This window comes from Carlito syrichta, unplaced genomic scaffold (genome assembly GCF_000164805.1).
Source record: "Carlito syrichta isolate Samal-C Ts95f unplaced genomic scaffold, Tarsius_syrichta-2.0.1 Scaffold143111, whole genome shotgun sequence".
In the NCBI taxonomy this organism is placed as follows: Eukaryota; Metazoa; Chordata; class Mammalia; order Primates; family Tarsiidae; genus Carlito; species Carlito syrichta.
In genome coordinates this window covers 154637-176849 of record NW_007087207.1, presented here as the reverse complement: position 1 = coordinate 176849, position 22213 = coordinate 154637, and the positions used below count along the sequence as shown (strand labels likewise).

The following is a 22213-nucleotide window of genomic DNA, read 5'->3' as shown; positions in this document are numbered from 1 at the left end:
CTCTTGGCTCTACCAGGCTGGTGGGGAAGCTGCAACCTTGTTCTCTTGTTGATTTCTGTCCTTTTCACTAAGAACAGGAGGCTCTATATCTGAAGGACATGTCTGAGCACAGCAGCATTGGGGAACACATCAGGGAAAGTTAGGCTAACAGCGAGCACAAAGCCCAAGCACTTTTCTCTGTGGAAGAGATAAAACCCTTCATTCCTTCCTTTTTTTCATTTCTGTGTCACTTTTTAAAGTACATCGCATATGCCCAGTTCTGTCTGAATACCAAGGAAACACCAAGAAACCAGGGAACACATTTCCCATGTCTTGAAGCTTCTTGCTTCAGTTATTTATTTATTCATTCATTGAACTGATTTTTTTGTTTGTTTGTTTGTTTTTACTATTTTCTTTTGAGAAGAGAAAAAATTATCCAAATGGTTAAAAGCCCAGACTTTGGAGCCAGGCAGACTTAGTAGAATTCTGCTGTGAGACCATGAGAAAGTCACTCTGTTTCTCCTGTCTTTGGTTTTCTTATCTGTAAAATGAAACATACCAACTTATTAGACATCGTGTAGAGCAATGAGGTGTGTATAGGGCATGCAGTGCTGCCCCAGGTGTGTTATAAGCACTTGGTATGTGTTAGCCATCTTTGGCATTGCTCTCCATGTTATATGTGCCACTAGCGTCATCACTGTCATTACCACCAGCATCACCTCCCGTTCACATACTGGGGAGTGTATATCTGTTCGTTTTCATTCAGCAGACCTTAGCTGACACCTGCCCAGGACCAGACCTGGGATTCAGAAGCAGTGAGGTAGACCCTGGCCTCCGGAGGGTTCTCAGAAACACATGAAATTAATGAGAGGGCAGAGTCAGAGTTTGGAGCAGAAGCCTGTCAGAAGCGAGGAGGAACATTTCCAGAACCACCAGTGGGAAAGAACTGCTGGACCAACCGTTAGAGGGGGCCGTCACCCTGTCCCCAGAGGGCCCAACTCCTTGCAAATTGATGTTTGCCATGGTGACCCTGCATCCTCAAGAGAGGATATCAGAGTATTACCAGACTACTCTATCTTGGCATTTTGGAAAGTAGGAAGTAAGCGTTACATTTTAGAAAATCTTTTTCGCAAAGGGATAAGGGTGTGACTCTGACACTCAAGAAATAAGCTTCACTTATCCAGAAAATTGACTGTGAAACACTTCCAACCCACATTATGCTGAGGGTCAGATGAATGAGGTGCTATTCAGAAAAATTTTCCTGGATCAGAGGCTACAGGTCCCTCTGTGGGTCATGCTGGCCTTAACCTTTCCTGGGCTTGGTCCTGGGTTCACTTGGAGAACAGCCTCTTACTGCCATGTGCCAGCCACTGTTCTGGGTACAGTGAACCAGTGAGACAAAGTCTTGTCCTCTAGCTCATGTTCTAGTTGGGGAAACAGACAATAAAGTGGACAAAGAAATAACATTAGTTAGGTCAATCCTGGGGGCCCATAACCAGGTATTGAGCTAAGGAGGGACATGACCTGGCTTATTTTAACAGGATTTCTCTGGCTGCTGTGTTGAACGTGTACTTCAGGGCAGTGGCAAGGGCAGGCGGAGGGAGATTGGTTATGAGACGATTACAAGACAGCGGGGGTGCGGGGTAGCTTGAACTGGAGTGGTAGCCCTGGAGTGGTGAGGAGCAGCCAAGTTCTGGACACATTTTGAAGGTAAAGTTGGCAGGATTTGCTGGTAGATTCCTTAGTGGACAGTGAGACAGAGGGAAGAGTCAAGGATAACTCCAGTGTCTGGGCTGGAGGAGCTGGAAGGGTGGGATTGCTACTAGCTGAAGTGGAGAAGATTGCAGTTATTTGATTGTGTGGCCTTAGGTCACAGGGCTTAGCAGAAAGAGCACTGGGCTAGAAGCAGAAGAATAGTTCTCCTGTCCTGATGGAGGGATGTAGCAGCAGCTCAGTTTTGAACCTGATCAATACGAGCTGCCTGTTAGGCATCTGGGTGGAGGTGACAAGCAGGAGGTTGTTTATGCAGGTCTGGAGTTCCAGGGGGAGATACAAGTTGGGATTCACAATCAAATAGTTAATAATTAAAAGTAAGTCTAGTGGGGTGCTATGGCACCTGCTACTCAAAGGATAGGCAGGAGGATCACTTGAGCCCAGGAGTTCAAAGCCAGCCTAGACAACATAGGTAGACCTCATCTTTTATAAAATATTAAAAATAAAAAAAATAGAAAATAAAAGTACGAGTCTTCCTGAGATCACTCAGGGAATGCGAATAAAAATACAAGAGATTCTCGAACCGTCCTTGGGATGCCTCAGTGTGCAAGAGTTAGAGGAAGAGGATTCAGCACAAGACACAGGGGTGGCCAGAAGGTGGGAGGCCCACCAAGCAAGTGGAGAGCAAGGTTCAGAAAGAACTGGGAGGAGGAGGCGGGGCTCTGTCAGAGTCGACTGATGGAGGACCAGTCAGATGAGGACTGAGAGGGCAACACTGGTTTAACAGCATGGCGGTCATGGGAGGCCTTGGCAAGGCAGCTCTGGTAGAGCAGTGGAGGCAGCAACCTATTGGACTTGGGAAGAGTTGCCCAGGAGAGGGTCTGCCGATGGCCACAAATAGATAGGAGTCATTTGCCCTCGGATAGGAGGTGGGTAGGCAGATGGGTGGAGTTGGGGGATTTGGCCAGTGCTCATCCTCTGCAGCAAGGTAGGCACGATCTCTGGAGTCAGGCCTGGATGCACATTGATTCATTTAACATCCCATGCATCTAGAGGCCACTTAACCCTCATTTCTAAGGAGTGGTGCCTTTTAATGAAGTTGTATCCTAGAGGGAATTAATGAAGTCGGTATTTACACATGGCAATGAGAGAGTTTTCCTACTCTTAACATTGTTTCGGGTGGGTGAGGAACAGGAGTAAATGGTCCCCTTTGGAGGAAAGGCAGTGGTCCCCAGGCTGTCTTGGGGTATAGATGAACACCCTGTTCCCCATCTGTGCAAGGAGATACATGCCTTGTGGAAGAGTTCGGCTTCTACACGGGCCTTAGACATCTCGGGTTCCTGTGCGCTCATTGTGCCGAATGGAGAAACCGAGTCCTGGGGAGGGCAGCTCAGGGAATCCACAGCAGAAACAGGACTGAAGCCCAGGGTGTTAAGGTCTTTTCATATCTGTGACTTGGTAGAACTTTAGGTGTCAGCATTTTTGGTGAATTGATGTAGAAATTGTGCCCAGAAACAAAGTTGTCAAACTCCCGGTCACCTAGTGTCACCTGGGGCTCACCCTCCAGCATGCCTGGGAATGGCATGTCTTTGGGCCTCAGATCCACTGGGAAGTTCCTTCGTTGAATTGTCTTAGGCTGCAGGATTTAGTGGCGCAGCACCAGGACAGGAACCAGAAGAATGACTTTCAGGTCAAATGCCTTGACCTTGGGTGGGCCATTCCTTCACCTTGTGCGTTGAGTTCCTTTTGTGTGCCAGGCATTGTGCTGAGGTTAGGGGTACAGATGTGAGCAAAACAGACCTGGGCCCTGTTCTGTGCTTTGGTTTCCCTTCTGGCCATAGGGCCTTTGTGAATGCCAGGTATGATGAGCAGGTATATGCACTTGAAGAACTGTCAGGTCAGACCCAGAGGAAGAGATTTGTTTCCAAATCTTCCTCAGGCAGATTCTGCAGACACATTGGACTGGCCAAACACAGCAGCAGGAGTGAGTAAGAATGAAGTGAAAGACCCAGGATCACAGAGCCAGGGCAAATGTCACTGCTTTGGGGCCATTTCTTCACATTTGGTCTCACCTAGTGTATTGGCTTCCTGTGCCCACTAAAACAAACTCCCAGCCGGGCTCAGTGGCTCAGCCTGTTATCCTGCGCCTTTGGGAGGCTGAGGTGAGTGGATTGCCTGAGCCCATGAGTTCGAGACCCACCAGAGCAGCGAGACCTCATCTCTACAATAAATCAAAAAATCAGCCAGGCGTGGTAGCGCATGCCTGTAATTCCGGCTACTCGGAAGGCTGAGGCAGAAGGATTGCCAGAGCCCAGCAGATCGAGGCTACGGTGGCCGGGAGCGGCCACTGCACTCCAGTCTGGGCGACAGAGTGAGACTCCAACTCAAAACAAACAAACAAACAAACAAAACAAACTCCCACAAACTGGATCGCTTAAAACAACAGAAGCTTATTCTCTCACAGGTCTTGAGGCCAGAAGTACAAAATCAAGGTGTCAGTAAGGTCAAATTCCTCTGAAAGCTCTAGGGGACAGTCTGATCTTTGCCATTCCCTGCTTCTAGTGGCTGTTGGCATTCCCGTAGCCACCTCTTTCTGTTATCTCCCTCCGCGGGCACGTTGCCACCTCTTCTCTGTAACTTCTCTTCAATCTGTCTCAACCCTCCCTTTGTCTTATTCTTGGACACTTGTTCTTGCATTTAGGGCCCAACCAGATAATCCAAGGATGAGCTCAGTCTCAAGCTCCTTAGTTTAATTACATCTGCCAAGGTGCTTTTTCCAAGAAAGGTCATATTCACAGATTCTAGGGACTAGGATGTGGGCATATCTTTTAGGGGACCACCACCCACCTCACTATAGGGAGAAAGAAGCCCAAATCTGGATACATCAGACAAAAAGCAAAGCTGCAGATACTGAAAAGGGAGGTCATAGGGGTCTTAGAACCCTACTCACAATACCACCCTCTCCATTCTGGCTTCATCTGTGATTCTCATTGCTGTGTAGCCCCCTAGAACTTCAAGGGATGTAGTTAATACTTTGAGAACCATTGCCTAAGGGAAAAGCTAGGACTCTTAGGAAACTTCTTGGGCAGGGACCCCCTTGGTCTGGCTTCTCTCCCGATAGACTGGCGCAGTTAGTAACCAGTGACCACAGATAGCATGTCCTTACTGAAAAATATCCTTTTAATGCCTGACTTGGGATTTTATGTTGAAGTGTGACTCGGGTTAAATATAAAATTCATAGCATATCTTGAGCAACTATTTTGTAGTTATCTATATATAAATCTATTTTACAGCGACACAAATAGAATAGATTATGGAGTGTCAGCATGTAGATAGATTCCGAGTGCTTTTTCACTAATATACCTAATGATTCGTGCTGAGAATATCCAAGGACCACTGTACATTTAAATGGATATAATTAAAATAATGAGCTCTATTTTAAAAAATGATATATGAAAAAAAAATTTTTAAAGAAGTGAGAAGGAGCTGCACCACTAATTCAAAGTGATATAAGTACTTCTGCGGTTCCATTGTTATTAGGACACCTAATTAAATGCAGCGCATCTGAGAAAGGCAACATTTGGGCTTGTAAATCTAACGCACAGAAGCTGTGGGAAGTGAATGAAGGAGGTTGCCCATGTCCTCGGCGCGGCAAGGACTTAGGGGCATCACGCTTAAGGGAGGGGGGGGTTATGCATTGTCGGACACGTGGATGAGAAGGGGCGGTTCAACGTAGCTCCTGTTTCTGTGGGCCAAGTCATGAAATCTGGTCCATGGTTACAGTGGCATTTGCCAGTGTGGCCTCTGATTTGTTTGGGGTGGGGGTTGAGAAAAGGGGGAGGAGGAAGAAGAAGCCATCCCCCTCTGCCCTACCCCCAACCCCAGGTTTTGGGGCACTCCAGGAGGAAGATCTGAGGCTGGTAGTTCAGTCGAAAGGACAAAAGCGGGGAGTCAGGAGATGGTTCGAGACCCAACTTTGTTCCATGCTCTGTGCCTTTGGAGAGAGCCTTGCCTGCGATACCTTTTGTGAACGAATGACCCTCCATACTATAAACCAATCTCAAGAGTCCACCCTTCTTGTTCCAGTGACCCTGGAGAGCTATAGGAGGCTTATGTCACAGTCTCTGCTTGCCAGGAGGCAGGTGTTCTTTTGTCATTCAACAAATTCAGTACTTACGGAGCACCTACTGTGTGCTTGCTGGATGCTGGAAGTATGGTTTATGCCAGGTAAGGGCCTTTCCTTGCACACTCCCCTTCCCTGTCCCATAAGAAAGTAGACGCAAGAAGAACATCTCCTCCAGTAACCAGTGTTCTAGGCCCTGTGTAGACATGACCTTGTTTCTACATCACAACTCTGTGGGGGCAGGTACTATATTATCCCATTGTATGGATGTGTAGGCTGAGGCGCGGGGGGATGAAGTCACTTATGTAGGAATGCACAACTAGCAGTTCCAATTTTCAGACGTGGTATGGTCCTGCCTCACTTTGTGACATCATTCCCACCAGGCTGTCTACCAGCCCCTGCTTCAGTGCCTCCCATGACAGGGAGCTCTCCGTCCCCTTTTGTTGCCAGCTGGCAGCAGGAATCTCTTCCCTGTCTAAAAATCCACAGCTGTCCCCTTGTGATCTGTCAGACCTGCCAGCCCTGTGTGTATCTCTTGGGGCCTCAAAGGACTTAAAGGCTTCTCTGCCCTGTGGTGAGCCTGCACCAGGCAGGGCCAGACTCCTCCTGGGCGGTGGGACTGGGGGACTCTCGCTCATGATGCTATCCCCTGTGGAGGCAGTGGCCAGAAAAGCCAGGGAGCCTTCTGTTCCCCCTGAGCACCATGAGCACCCGGGCTTTCACCCTGTTCTGGAAGCCGAAGGTTAAGACTGGGTGATGTGGGGCGACACGCCTGTGGGTGGGGAGACTTGCCTCTGAGAGTTTCTCTCCCAGTCTGGGATGCCTGCCCCTGGTGCTGGTGCCACTTCCTAACACCCGTATGACATTGGACATGTTATTTCACCTTCCAATGCCTCAGTTTCCTAGACTGTACTAAGATTTACCTCCCAGGTTGTTACTGAGAATGAAAGGAGTTAGTTTGTTAGAACAGTGCCTGGCACATAGGAAGCTCTATTTAAGTGCTTCTTAAATAAATTAAGAAAATGAATTCTGAGGCGATTGAATCATGCAGTTTTATGTTTCCCACTGTGGAGAAGGGCAAATACTTAGACAGTGTCTGGTGGCCCAGACAGAACAGACACACGAGGAGGAGGTGTCACTGGGCCCACTGGGTGCAAAGAGGCTCTAGCAGTGCATATTAATGGTGACTGCATCTTGAGAGCAGTTACGGGCCAGGTGCTGTGCTGAGTGCTTTCTGTGTGTTACTTGATTAAAATCTGCATGACAATCTTTTTGGCTCCATTTTGGAGCTGGGGAAACTGAGGTTCACAGATCAGATGGCTGGCTCAAGGCACACTGTGAGGAAGTGACTGATGTGTCAGCCCTTCCTCCTTACTGGCCTTTTCCCTCCTGTTCTGTCTGTCTGAGCCCTGGCCTTCTGTGCTGGTCCACTTGGCTGCTGTACCATAGACTGGGTGGCTGGCTTAAACAACAGAAGTGTATTTTCTCGCCCTTCTGGAGGCTAGATGTTTGTGATCCGGGTGCCAGCTCTGGTGGGTTCTGGTGAGGGACACTTCCTGGCTGCTGAGGGACACCCTTTCTGTGTCCTCACATGGAAAGTGATTGCTCTCTCTTCTTACAAAGCCGTTAATCCTGTCCCAGGGGCACAGTGGTTTATGCCTGTAATCTCTGCACTTTGAGAGTCCAAGGTGGGAGGATAGCTTGAGGCCAGGAGCTTGAGACAAAGCCACTAATCCCATACTGATGGCACCACCCAAGTGACCTCATTTAACCATAATTACCTCCTAAAGACCCTGTCTCCAGATGCAGTCATGTTGGGGGCTAGGGCTTTAACACACAGATTTGGGGGTACTCAGCTCAGTCCTTAGCACCCCCCATGACCTTCCTCTGACCTCTCCTCATTTCCTGGGGCCTTTCCTCTTTCTCTTTGCTCAAGTTTCCACCTTTTCTCCACCTGGGGAGAAAGCCAAAGCCGGGAGGGACAGCCAGCCTGGTGAAACCCATGCTCCTGTGATAGATGGGGTTGCTGGAGCTCAGAGAGGAGAGGAGTCTTGCCCAAGGTCACATAGCAAGCTCCCTGTAGATCCAGGTCAGACCCGGGTCCCTGATTCCCAGCCGGGCACCTTCACTGTGCTCCAGTGGTGTGCCAGTGTGCCTTACCTGAGTGTACCTTGAGTCTGGACCTTGTACTGGGTCCAGTGCTTCCCCAGAGTAGGGGAGAGGGCTGGTCCCGAGGCCTGGAACGTGACTCCCAGTGTGTGCATATGCCTTGGCTTCCCCACCTAAGAAACAACAGTCACTGGGACGCTTCCCCTGTGGGAAGGCTGTGGGGCCCTGAGGATTATAACACGGAGAGTTGAAAGGAGAGGACTTCAGGAGTGGGTGGTGGAGACCTTGCTTCAAGCTTTGGCCTGCCTTTGGTTTTGTATATGGCTCTGCTGTAGGCCTCAGTGTCCTCCTCATGAAGGAGGTTGCCCTGCCTGCTTCAGTGCTGCCCTCATGACCTTGAGGATGTGTTCTGATGTTTGTGGAAGCCACCTACATGCTGAAGTGTTGGCTCCGTGACATCCCAACCAAGTGAGTCTTTCTAGCTTGTAGTTTCCCATCTGTAAACAGGAATGGGAAGAGCTTGGATGAGATCTCTAGTCCTCTTGCCTAGGAAGGAAGGGAACAGCACCAGATACTTGGCACACGTCAAATCACTTAAACTCTTGCTGCACAAAGTGCGGTTTGAGGACCCTCGACACTGGCCCTCCCTGGGAGCTTGTTTAAAAATGCAGAATCTCTAAGCAGGGTGCAGAGGCACTCATCTGTGGTCCCAACTACTTGGGATGCTGAGATGGGAGGATCTCTTGAGCTCAGGAGTTTGAGACCAGCCTGGGCAACATAGTAAGACCTTGTCTCTTAAAAAGAAAGAAAGGGAGGGAGGAAGGAAGGAAGGGAGGATAGAAGGCAGAAAATAATAATAATAAAAGCTCAGGAGTTTGAGACCAGCCTGGATAACATAGTAAGACCTTGTTGAGGGAGGGAGGGAGGGAGGGAAGGAATAATAATAAATGCCAGATGCCCAGGCCACACTCCATACTAGCTGAGCCAGAATCTGCATTTTGTCAAAATCCCCCACTGATTTGTTTGCATGCTAAAGTTCGAGAAGTGATTTCAGCCAACCAGAGGTGCTGGTCTCTTGTAATTCCTGTTGTGTTAAGGACAAACAAGTAAGTGGCAAGTGAGGCATCTGGGCCTCCTTAGACCTCAGCTTCCCCAACTGTAAAATGGGTGGAGTTAGAGCTGTACTAACCCGGTGGTTTTTAGCTGTGTTCCTCAGAGCCCTAGGGTTCCCTGGCGGAGCCTCGAGGGCAGCCATGGGGGCCATGTGGAAGGCTAGGTGGGCTTGGAGGGGGGTGCCCTACTGTTTATTATATAGGTGGCCTTGTATATATCTGTGGTGCTGTGAGCTGGTGGGCTCCCATGTGGGTCTGGGGACAGGTATGGGGTCCACCCAGAGCAGTCTCCTTTCTCCCCCAGGGAGCGCTTGAAGCGCAGCCAGAAGAGCACCAAGGTGGAGGGCCCAGAGCCGGTGCCTGCCGAGGCTTCGCTGAGTGCTGAGCAGGGAACGATGACAGAGGTGAAGGTGAAGACGGAGCTGCCTGACGACTACATCCAGGAGGTGATCTGGCAGGGTGAGGCCAAGGAGGAGAAGGCAGTCGGCAAGGACGGGGCCGGTGATGTGCCCGCCGAGATCTGTGTGGTGATTGGCGGCGTCCGCAACCAGCAAACCCTTGGTGAGTGCCTGTGCTCAACGGTCAGGGTTGGGACCAGAATGGGAATGAGGATCCAGAGTGCTAGGGAGAAGGGACCTGGCATCTCTGCCCCCTCCCTGGCTGAGAAAACTCTCAGGGAAAGATCTCAGCTTCTTGGATTTGCCTTTGCCTGTACAGTTCTAGTCTGGAGAGTTCTCTTTCTGGTAATGTGGCAAGCCCCCCTCCCCAACCATTAAGATGCCATTTAAGTCAAATGCCGGGAACCTTCCGTAGGCCCATGCCTGGGGATTCCCACACCCGCAGTGGGTCTAGCACAGCCCTTAGCACTCAAGTGTTGTAAATGCCTGTCACTCTTTCTCCCTCCTTGAGGGAGAGAGATGCTGGTACAGGTTCTGCTCAGAGCAGGTCTCTCGTCAGGACTGGATCTACAACAGATGGCATCTTCCCTGCTTCTTCTGGCCTGGGCCAGCCCCAAGGTACTCTGTGGAAACTACCATCCCAGCAGTGATTTCTCTCCCTTGGTCTCCAGCATGAGCCTGGGAATAACCCCAGGGGTTCCCTGCACTACTGCCATGCTTGCAGATGTAGTGCCTACGAGGCCCAGCAAACATGCTTGTGGAGCATAATTAGAGATGAACCAGCAGGACAGGTGGCGGGGCCATGGCAGGTGGACAGCGCACCTGCCTGTGTGGAGCGCGGCAGCCCCTCAGCTGTTGTGTGCCCGGTTGCTTGGCAGGGGGACACGGGCTCAGTGTTGCCACGTCTGAACAAATCACATGTCAGAAGTGAACACTGTGATGGGAAATCTCTTGGCTTTGAACGAATTCAACTTTTGAATTTGAAGTCTCTTGGCTTTGAACTAATTCAGCTTTTGAAATCTACCAGACAAAACATATCCATGTGTCAGAGTCCCCGTGTACACGAGTTTATAACCCCTAGTCTGTGAAACAAAGACCGTGACCCTCAGCCTGGCACAGAGGCCTTGCCTGGTCTGGCCCCAGACCTCCGTTTTCATCCACGCCCTTCTCCCCATTTCTCATGTTCTGTGTGGCCTTAGGAGTGCTGCTTCTGCTGCCCTGGTCTCTGCTGCCCTCCTGGTCCAGCTCTGGCTCACCTCCTCCTGATTCCTGAGCACTTCCATCTTCCTGGCACATGTCCTGTGTGTGGCTTGCAGGGTCCAGTGGGGAGTTCCCCGTGTCTGTGTTTGCGAGTTTAAACTCAAGTCCTGTTGCCTCTTCTTCCCAACTGCTGGGAATCTGCCTCGAACTCCCTTTCCCAGCTGTTCCCTGCTGGATATGGCCTTCTTCAACCTTACCCTGGTCATTGCAGCATCCCGCTAACAGGCATGTTTTTGTGTCTCCTGCCCCGGCATTACCTGCCCTCTGCTCTGGCTGCCAGGAGACCTAGACAGAAACAGAACACTGACCGTGTCTGCTTATAAACCTTGAGACACTACGGTCTTCAGAGTCAAGGCCAAGGCATCAAGATCCTCCTTAACATGAGCCTTCTAATCCCACTTCTTACTTCTGATCTTCCCTAATCGTTCATTCCAGTGCAGTTTGCTCTTCCTGCTCTTCCTGTACTTTGCTCATGCTGTTCCCTTTCCTAGAAATGCCTTTGCTCATTTCTACATGCCCCTAACCAACCTGTCCTTCAAGGCCAACTCCAGTACTACCTCCTCCCAGAAGTCTTTCTTGATCTCTTCTGGTCAGAGTGGTCTGTTTCTACCCTGTCCCTCACTTGGGCCTCTTTCCACTCCCTCTTTAGATTAGAGAGGCCATGTCTGTGCCTGCTTTTGCCTCGAGATTGGAGCTCCTGGACCTGCCTGATTGATGTCTTCATGCTCCCCCTTCCATTCCATGTTCCCTAGCAAAGTCCTACTTCTGGAAATGGCAGTGTTGGTGTTGGTGCTGGAAATGTCAGCATGGGGCTAGGTTATGCTGCAGTGACAAAAGATCCTAAGAGTAACAAGAGATCTTGGTAGGTCAGAACCACAAAGGTTTATTACTTGTTCACATTCCATGTCCATTGTGGGCCAATGAGGGGCTTTGCTCTGCTCCGGACCCAGACTAAAAACTGTCATCGAATGGAATGCTGCCAACCAAGTGACAGAGAGAAAGCAAGCTCTGGAGGAACTCATGCTGGCAGTTAACCATTGCAGCCAGATTGAGAGGCATTAATTCTGCTCACGGTCATTGACCAGAACTAGCCACATTGCTCCATCCAGCCTCAAGGAGGCCGGGAAATGCCATCCTCCCATGTGACAGAATAGAGGTGTATCAGGAATGTTTGAGGAAGAGCAGGAGTGACGTAGCCCGATGCTGAATGGGGGAGTGAGTCTTTTCAGGGGCCTGTGCCTGACCACCCTTCATTGATATTCACTCCCCGAGGCCAAGGACTGTGTTAATCACTTGTGTGTTTGTTAGTTCATGGAGAAAGAGGACATGCCCTTGCTCTCTTTGGGGTGTGTGTGTGAAGACTCATTAGACCTGGTAGCTGTTTGTGCCCTTCACCGGGAGATGGCCGGTGAAGGGTGGCTGAATCAGAGTCTTGGGCTGGAGCCAGCGGTCTGGAGCCAGCGGTCTGGATTTCATGGGGAAACCTTGAGCAGCCAGGCCAGGGAAATTCTGGGAGTGTTCCCTGGGCTAGCTGCCTGCACAGGGGGAGCCCCCGAGCCCCGCGCCAGCTACAGATGCTGTCCAGCTCAGCTGCTGCTCACCAGCAGGGTCCTCGGCCTTGCTGGGCATCTGCTAAGTGAGACCTGGTACCTTCCTGGCCATCTCATGGTGTGGGAGTCCAAAGTGTGGCATGGAGGAGAATGAGCTGGGACCCTCGGCCTGGGAGTGGATCAGAGTCTATGACATCAAAGGAGTGCTACCTTGGGTGAGTTTCTTGCCCTCCCTGTGCCTCAGTTCCCATACATGGATTCATTAAGATGACATGTGTGAAGTGCTCACCATTGTGCATAGTAAACGACTAGCTGTTATTCTCGATAGCACTGGTATTAATAGTATAAATGCCTCTACCAGGGAAAAGGTAGTCATAGTTTCTGCTTTTTTCCCCCATTCTAAGCTAGTGGCAATACAGAGAAACAATAGGATAGGGAAGAGAGTCGAAACTGGATGAGGTATTGGGAGACACAGGTTCTAAGTGGGATCCAGGTTTCTCCTCTGAGAACTGGCCAGGGAAACCTGTTTGGCCCTGATACTCCTTCTAGCACTGCCTCTTAGAATCCAGGGACTGAGTGTCTTGTGAAACCTCTGAGTAACCTGTGGTGCCAGACATGACAGACCCTTGTGGAAAAGGTATAGGAGCCCCAGTAACAAGAGACACGTGGGGGTGCCATTTTGGAGTCCCTTCATGGCAGTTGCACTCCCTGTTGTCATGGCAGCTCACCTCATGTCTAAAGATGGAGTTTCTCCTAAGGATCAGGCTCAGAGGAAACTGGCTTGACCTCATCTCCAGGAAAAAAAGGCACTGAAAAAAAGTCAGGATTAGAGTTGTACCTTTTGGACTCCTTTCATCTCAAGATAGCAAGTAGATTTTATCTGGTGGGCCAAGTCCAAGCAATTGTACTGGCTAATAGGAGTTCTGTGCTGAGATTCTAAAGGGTGGCATGATTGTTGATGTCCGCCCTGGATGTAGAATCTTGCAGTGGGGATAAGCATCCTCTCTATTTGATACCCTTGAGCCCCTCATTTTATAGAGGGGCAGTCATGCAGAAAGGAAGAGAGTTAGTTGCCCATAACCACACGGCAGGTTGGTGACGTTTTCTTCCCTATCTGGAATGGCCCACTCTACCTCACAGCACCTGCTTCCCTCCCTCTCTAAAAGTGAAGCAAGAAAGGAAAGCACTCCCAGAGACCTGGCTGGTGGTGCTGGTTAGAGCCCTTAGGTGAGCTCATGCCAGAGTATACATTCTGTGCTCCAGTGACTGAATATGGGGGCGTTAACATGTTCCCGAGGCACTTGGCAGGGGAGTGCTGGGTGCTGTGTAGCCAGGGCCGCCTGAGTACTTGGCTCACCCAGCCTCACCCAGGGCTCAGAGATGGGCTCTGTTGCCGAACAGAATAGTGCTCCTGTTCAATTACCCAGGGCTGCACCATGAGGGAACTGCCCCGAGTCCACACTAGACCTTTAATAGCCATCACACAAACAGTGTTCCCAGTGACACAAACATTATCTAGAGCAATTCCCATGGAGGAACTTGGGTCATGGACATGCAGATGGCATTTGGCAGCTCCTCAGGCTGGGTGTCAGGAGGGGCATCAGTGCCCAGGAGCCTGGCTGCCAAGCTTTGATTGTTTGCTGCTACTTTCCTCCTGCCCAGAGAATTCCCTGTGCAGGGGAGGGTGTCTCTCACTCTCGGAAAGAGCACTGCTGCCATTTGGAGCCAGTGCCAGGTTTGAGGGCAAGACCCAGAGCTTCCGTGTTTAGCAAGAACAGCAGAGATGATACTACTCTTGGTAACTTGTTGGATAAAACCAGAAGGGAAAGGAAATGAGTTAACAGACACCCATGCCCACCTGCCAAGCTGCATGGACAGTTCTGCACAGCCACAAGAAAGAATGGCAGAGCCACACTTGAGGTTTCAGGAGCTCCTCTAAGAGGAGTGCTAAGCACAAGGCACTGCTTTTGCTATACCTGCTGTACCTCTCTTTCATGTTCATGGCAGGCATCACTAATTGATCACTGTACACTGTCCCAACAATGCACCTCAGAATCCTTCTTAAAACAGTACATTGAGAAGTCACTGCCAGTCAGCTAGAATTGAAAAATTGAAAGTGGAAACCTTCTTGCCATTCTTGTCCTTAATGGAGGAAGACAAGGCAAGTTGGGTCCGCAACAGTCTGGGCATTTAGCCCACTGACCTTTTCCTGGCTGCAAGAATAAGGACACTCGGGTCCCATCATGGTGGTCAAAACGTACTGCCGAGAGTGGGTGCTCTTCCCTGTCCTGTGAGACCATTGGTTCTTACTTCTGAGGAGGTTACAGACAAGGGAGTCCAGGGTGAGCCACAAATGCCTGGGACCTGAGGGATACTAAGCCTCCCCAGTGATGGGGCAGGACCCCAGGGAGGGAGCAGGTGGCCCAGACTCAACTGAACTCCTCTTCTCACGAGGGGTATGGACCAACCAGCTTACTTCCAGAGAATTAGCTCCGTGTGGGGAAGAGCCCATGGAAGAGCTAAGGGCTGTTTGTCCTGGAGAGGAAGAAATGATGACAGAGTTGAAAGACTCACAGCTTTTGTGGTGCTTTGCAGGGGGGAAGACAGAGCAGACACATTCCAGGTAACCCCAGCCAATATGGAGAAGTCATGGGGGGTGCAGGGGTGAGGGAGTAGAAATTCAGCATAGTTAAAAAAAAGGACTTCGTGATTGTGGGAATTGTTTGGTAACTGGAAATTGACCTGAGAGGGAGTGAGTTCTTCGTCCTAGACATAGGTGATCAGGGAAGGGCACTGGACAGGGTACAGAAGAGGTGATAGATGGGAGACTGGATTCTGCAAGGGTGTTTCTAGGCAGTGAGCTTTGAGCACCAAGGGATGGTGGTGGTTTCACTCACATGGCTCCCTGGGGAGGGAGGAGGAAGCAGCTCCAGCCAGGAGGTGGCAGCCAGGCTATGGCTCTGGAAGGAGCAATGGAAGAGCTTGACAGCCATTCACACATGGCCGCCTGGTTTTCAACCTGTGACAAACCAGGCAGCGTAGGTGCCAGGTCCTGCTTCATCGTGCCAGCCGATAGTTAAGTTTCCCATTTCAATAGGTTGTTGGCAGGGCTTTGTGCCACAGCCTGCCAGAACCAACACTCAGCTCTTTGCTGCAGCCGCTCAGAGAGGGGAGGGCTCCTGGCCACCCTCCCTCATGCATCCTGTCTCAGTTACTGACTCTTCATCGGGGTGGTCTGAGATGGGAAGGGGGCTCCCTGTTAGAAAGTGCCCTGGGATGCAAGTCAAGAGACCCAGATCTACCCTGCTGTGGGGTCTTGGGGTCTTGGATAAGCTCCTTAGCCTCTCTGAACACAATGACTTGAAGGATCAGTGGGTGTAATAAAATCTGTCCCTCTTTCCAGCAGCATTGTTGGGGGCAGAGTGAAGTAACAGATTCGACAGTGTTTTGTGGGTAGGGACAAAAACTGCAAAAAAGATACCATTGATGTTAGCTAAAGCCTCGGTCAGCGATACCTCCGGAGTTACCTCTGGAGTGACTGGAACCTAAAGGGCCAATGATTTCAAACATTTCCTTTTTTCGTTCAGACCTCCTACAAGAGTTTTGAAAAACAGTATATTCTCTTTCACTGTTTGAGCTGATAGCTAACGTTTTTATCCAGAGTTTAAGTAATTGCAAAGGTTATGATTTCCAGAATACTGTTTGTTTTTGTTTTTAAAGGTGCCATTTTGGAAATAAAACTGTGAACCACTCTTTTAAATGTATCCAAGGGAATCCAGACACCACTGGTATTTGATATCCACCATCATCACTTAAAAAACATATGAGCAAGCTCATCTGTAACAGTCAGAAATTTTACATCTTTCCTTTTTCTCCTTGAACTCATATTTCTAGTCCACTTCCCCCGCAGGATTTTATCCTAATGTAATATATTTTTTATGCTTGAAAGTCTTTTATTGATCACTGTTTCACACTCATCTGCCATAACAAGATGTACATAAATTGAAATTGAAATTTCTAAAAAAAAAAATTTTCCTGGGCTCATAAAGCTCTACATTCTAAAACATTTTTTCCTAGTTTGAGTTGCTATTAGCATACAATTCATCAAAAACAAATTTAGATAAATAGTAAACGTAAAAGTAAAAAATTATTGAAAACATACCTCTTAATGAAATGGATAGGGCTTTATTTCTTTCTCAATTGGCTCATGTATCTGTGAATTAATATTCTTATTGCTAGGAGGAGACAGGATTCAGCGTTAATTTAATTCCTAGTTTTTGGTTTTTGTAGGTGTAAGTGCTTAGAAAGCTTGATCACGTAAATAAGGAGCAGGCGGGGGATGGAATTTTGTTTCAGCAGTGTCACTCAATGCTTTGAACTCCTTCCAAGCTGTATGCCAAAAATCACGTGGGGTCTGTCATCAGACAGCGATGTGAATGGTCTCTTTGCTGACAACTCCATTCGATCCTCCTTCACTTTTGTTGAAAGCAGAGAATTGGAAATCACCGATTTGAATAAGTTGTTCCCAGTCATTAGACCTGACACTGATATTTTGGGTCTTCCCTTTGCTTGGAGCCCCGGGGTTTTTGCCCCCCCACCCCCTAGGCATGGAGGCAGGATTAGCCCTGGGTGAGTCTTTTGTTTATAAGCATGGAAAAGGCTGAAGGTGAGAGTGAAAAGGGGAACTCCTTTGGAAACTGGTGATTATCTTAAGACTGTTGGGCTCACACACCCCTTGGGCAGCCTCCATGTGTCCCCAGGGAATTTGTGGTCTACTCGAAAGACTTTCGGCCCAAGGCCAAGCCCCCAGCAGCCTCAGGAAACCCACTTGTCCAGGACTTCCCTCTCCAAACCCCCTGTCCTCCCACAACCCCCGGCCTGGCTCCTGCTCTGTCTTTGAACCTGGAGGGCCAAGCATCCCTAAGTGTTTGGTCTTTCTTGAGACACTCCAAGTTGAACAGAGGGCTGCCCCCTGGAAGGGGCCGTCCCTCTGCCTCACCCTTCCGTCTCTCATTCACCAGTGCCAGACCTGGTAGGGGGCTTTGGGTTTCTGTCTCATTGCTTTTTGTGTATCCTGAAAGGTGTCTGAGCTTCTCTGGAGCTAGCTGGGTACGGGTGATGAGAGTTGGGGGTTGCTCCTCCCACCCCATTCCTCCTCAGCAGATGGCCTCCTTCCTAGGTTTCTTCCCGACTTCTGCCTTCTGCGACCTCGCCACCTAGACCCACCTGGCTTTACCTAATACATCAGATGTCCAGGAGGGAGCTAAAATGAGATCTCTGCCAGGTGCTTATGGAGATACTAGATGGGAGCCGTTAGCACTGCTTTGTGTGGATGAGACTGGATTCTCATTGCTTCGCTAGCGAAAGCGTGAATGGGGAGAGGAATAGGCTTGGCGTGTGCAGGTGAGCCCTGCCAGCCATCCCTAGACTCTCAGTAGGGAACTCTTGGGAGTCCTGAGGCAGCACCAGACATGGTAAGGGGCCCTGCTGCCCTGCAGTGTTAGGGGGAGGGCCACGACGCCAGGGAGCACATAGCTCGAGGACACCCCGCAGGTGACCCGGTGTGGTATGGTAGGATGGCTCTAGAGTCCTGAGGTGGGCCTGAGCCCCTTTCCTCGTTAGCCAGTAGCTGCTTCTGGAACCTGATGCTCATCCTGACAGTGGGTTTTGAGCTGCCTCAGCCTCGTGAGGACTTCTGGGAAGATGGGAACACAAATGAGCCCCGGTGAGCTTGGTCAGCAGTAAAGGTTCACAGGCACCATGTCTTCGTGGTGCTTCCTGAGAAGATGACTGTGTGCCTTGGGGACCAGCTCTGAGCAACCTCTGGTGTGCTGTGTGTCGCCTTTCTGGTCCTCACTTCCCTTATCTGAAAAATGGGAATAAGAATTGCCTTCATCTGTTGGAGTTGTGAGGCTGAACTGAGCTGGTATGGAAACCCCAAGTGTGAACCATGCCCTATTAGCTGGCTCCGTGAACCAGGCAAGGTGCTGCATACACCTGCCCCAGCCTCTGCTTCCTCACCTGCGCAGTGGGCTCAGAGGCCAGTCTGCACAGAAACACTTCAGGTAAAATGAGCGACCGCACTTGGCACTTAGCACACAGGTAGTGGTGGTGGCTGCCAGGGTTCAGAGAGGAGAAAAAGTGGCCAGAGACCAGCAGAAGAGGAAGCGTGCTGGGCAGGGGGTAAAGTGGGCTCTGCTGAGCCAAATATCCCCAAGAGGACCCTCTTAGAGCCTCACCGCACCAGCCTGGGTCCTTGGTGGCCATGGGCCAGGGGACACGAGGCTACTGCACACTCGGGGCACATCTCCTTGGAAGGTCATTTTGCTGGAAGGTTTTTGGAGACAAATGTTATGTTAACCACGTGGTGAATCAGAGTACAGAGCTTCAGGGGGATTATGGCCTGTCACTGCTGCTTTTTGCCACACTTGGCCTCCCTGGGGAACACGTGGCTGTCCCTTGGCCAGCACAAGATTTTTGGTGACAAGGTAGATAATGTGATCTTATCCACCCTTCTCAACGTGCAACTAGGAAGACCAAGGCCCTGAAAGCACAGGCATCCAGAAAGTCTAGACTTGGAGCCCCTCCCTGGCCAACTTCACCCCTTCCCCGCCTTCTCAGGCATTCTCCAACGTTAAGGGCTCTTTCTGATTTCTTACGTGATTCGGATGGAAAAGCGTCCAAAGGCAGTCCCCATGGTGGATCTGTGTGAAGCTGGTTTTCAGGGACCTGGATTTTTGACCAAGCATTGAGGTATGTATCTGGTACGTGATGATCGAGGGGCAGGGCCTGGTCTGGGTCCAGCAGGGGGGACATGGCTGGACGTAGCCATCAGCTTTAGGCCCGAGTAAGCAGGTCCAGCTAGCCTCCTGGGGCCAAGAGGGGCCGCCCTCCCCAGCATCCTGTCCCTGTCAGCAAATCTGAGCCTGCCCTAAGACCCTGGAAGCATTTGGAAATCTGAAAGCCTAAAATGTCTAGACTGTGTTGGCAGCTCTTCATGTGACCGCAGCTCTGTAAAATAGGCCACATGGGCAAAAAGGTTCCTGGCCCGATGTATAAGGGAGACACCGGCATCCTTCACTGCAGGACTTCTCAGAGCCTGCAGCCACTCCTGTGCAGTCTTTCTCTCCCAGATGGGCCACACCATGAGATCTTCCTCATGCTCTCTTGACTGTGGTCCTCTTTTCCCTGGAGTGCATTTAGGAGGTTGGGTTCCAAAGAAAATCTTTGAAAAATGCTGATGGTAACAGAAACTATCACTTATTAAGTGCCTGCTGTGTACCAGACTTGGAGGTTAGATCTGAGCAACCTCTGGTACTATGTGTCACCCCTCTGGTCCTTGCTTCTCTCATCTGAAAAATGAGCATAAGAATCACTTTTATCCACTGAAGTTGTGAGACGGAACTGAACTGGTGTGGGAACCATGAGTGTGGACCCCACCCCACTAGCTGGCTACATGAACCGGGTGAGGTGTGTTTAAGACCCATGATATTATCACTCACACCCCCTTCCCCATGAAGTGGGAAAGCTGAAATGTAGGTTGTTCCATGACTTGTCTGGGGGCTCCCTCAGCCGGTTTGTGGGGAGCCAGGGTCTGAACCCAGGTTTGCTGACGTCACTGCACCATGGCAGCCATTCTGATGAATTCTCCCTGCATCCCCTTTCGAATTTCTGCCCATCTATCCCCATTTACAGATCAGGAACTTAGGCAGGGGCAGACTTCGGGTGTCCCCCTGCCCCACCAGCAAGTGTGCCGGACAGGGTGCCTCTCTCTGCATTGGGGTCAAGAGACAGCTAAGGAGAGACTGAGGCACCACCATCCCCCCCTCCCGTGACTCTCCAAATGGGGTGGGACCTGTGAGCAAGGCTACTGATGCCTGCAGCTTTCTACAAGGCTTGAGGGAGAACCCCGTAAAGCCGGTTGGGCTTGGCTTGGTTATAAACAGAATCAACTCTGCTGACTTGGAACCCTTTGTGCAGCTGAGACAGGGTCCTGTCCCTGTGCCTCCAGGTCCTGTGCTTGCTGTCCTGACACCATCATGCTGCATTGTCCCCATGCCTGGTGGCCTGTCTGCCTCCTGTGAGATGGAAAGCAGGGAGCGCATTCTGCTCATTGCCAGGGCCTTTATGCCTGGCACATCGTGGACACTCAGTAAATTCTTAGTTGGTTGAAAGGGAGTTGGCAGGAACTACTGAAGATGGGGTGGAGGCAGCGGTAAGAGAGCTGGAGGTATTGTTACTCGGTGACAAATGAGTACAACAGCAAGACACTGTGGATTTATTGAGCCCTTGCTGTGTGCCAATCACAGCGCTAAATACTAAGAAATATGCAACCCGATCTTTGCCCTCCACGTGATAGTATTTTCCCCTGTGTGACAAGGGTAATATACATAGAAACCACTAAATAACAGACTCCTAAATCCCACACTGGTGTTAGGATGACAGTAGCTCCAGAGTGACTCACAGTAGTCACAGTGGCATTAGCTACTGTTCTCAGTACTTGCTGTCTGCTGACTGACTCACATGTAGATGTTGATGCAGACCTCAGTCATGAGATCCATAGTCATGGAATCATAGTCTGGTCTAACAGGTGGGGAAGCAGAGGCATGAACAGGTAAAGGGATGTGTCTGAGATCAAACAGCTTAAAGGTAATAGAGCTAAAGCTAAACTTCAGATCCCACAACTGGTGCTCTTCTGGGTTAATCCCATACCTCAGGTACACATCCAGGAAATAGGCCTCTGCTTCTGGTCAGGACCAGAGAGAGCAGGAGTCAATGATCTCCATCAGTCACTGAGGACCTGGTGATGTGCTAGGGAGCATTATTCACAATGACTCAGACTTCACATCAACCCTGTTGCATCATTCACATTCTTCCAGTGAGGAAACTGAGACTCAGCTAGTAAATGGCAGAGCTGGGACTCTGTAGCCCAGGTCTGACTTTAAGCCAGTGCTTCTCAGACCCACATGCTGAGTACCAGAATTCCCTGAGGACCTTGATGGAAGAGGCGGGTTCCTTGGGTCCCTTACCACAGCCACACTAAGCCTAGAGTGGGCCAGGGCGCCTGCATTTTTCTACACTCCCTGAGCATTTTGTTAAGGAGGGCAAGGCCTGGGCCCGAGTGGCTCTGGTAGGTGAGGGGATAGACAGGGCCTTCATTCCTGGGGTCTGAGGGACTCTGCTTGGCTTTCTCCCATGGGCCTTTGCCCCAGGCTCTGTGTGGGCAAGCTCCCCCTTTGACCTATCTGGGATGCCCACCAGGAGTTCATCTTTTTTAGACTACCTGCTCCTGGGAAGAGGGCTTGGCATGGGGATGGAATCAGGCATTTACACTGTGCTAGTCTCTGCGTGTCTGAGGCAACAAGACAGATCCTCAGCAGGCATGGGGATTGAGGGGATCTTCTTGCCAAGTATATCTGTAATAGGGCTGGGCCCTTCCTACAGAAAATGTAGAACCACCACTATGAGGTAGGTACTTTGATTCCATTCTGCAGAAGAGCATACTGAGGCTTAATGTGTCTAAGGAAATTACTAAGATCATGCTGCTGGTAAGTGGGAGAACAGGGACAGGGTTCCGGGTGCATCAGATCCAAAGTCTGTCCTCAACCTCTGCTCCATTCTGGCAAAGAAAAGGGGTAGCTGGAAATTATTATAATGCATTTAGGTAATGATTTTCTTACATGGATACAGTTTATTCCTTCAGAGCGTTTTATGTTCACTTACTTTTTCCTCTCAAGGAAGGAGAGTTAGCTGAGTAAGTTCCTTTCCTGTCTTGCAGATTTGGAAACTGAAGCCCAGAGATGGAGGGTGGGACTCACCTGTGCGTCCTGGAGCCTCATGGTTGCAGACTTGGCTGCTGGCTGACCAGTCCTTTCCTCTCCTATTTTCCAGGGTCCTATGAGTGCAGCATCTGTGGCAAGAAGTACAAGTACTACAACTGTTTCCAGACCCACGTGCGGGCACACCGAG

At 50.2% G+C, this 22213-nt stretch overlaps 1 protein-coding gene across 3 annotated transcripts in view; it reads left to right on the top strand.

Moving 5' to 3' along the window:
* Positions 1–22213, top strand: part of ZNF618 (zinc finger protein 618) — a 79967-nt gene that overhangs the window by 6689 nt on the left and 51065 nt on the right. For all 3 annotated transcript variants that reach the window (XM_008050162.1, XM_021708619.1, XM_021708618.1), the window contains exons 2-3: positions 9341–9597; positions 22136–22213. In XM_008050162.1, coding sequence (XP_008048353.1) covers positions 9432–9597; positions 22136–22213 — 244 coding nt within the window. In that variant the 5' untranslated portion in view covers positions 9341–9431. The remainder of the gene's footprint in view (positions 1–9340; positions 9598–22135) is intronic.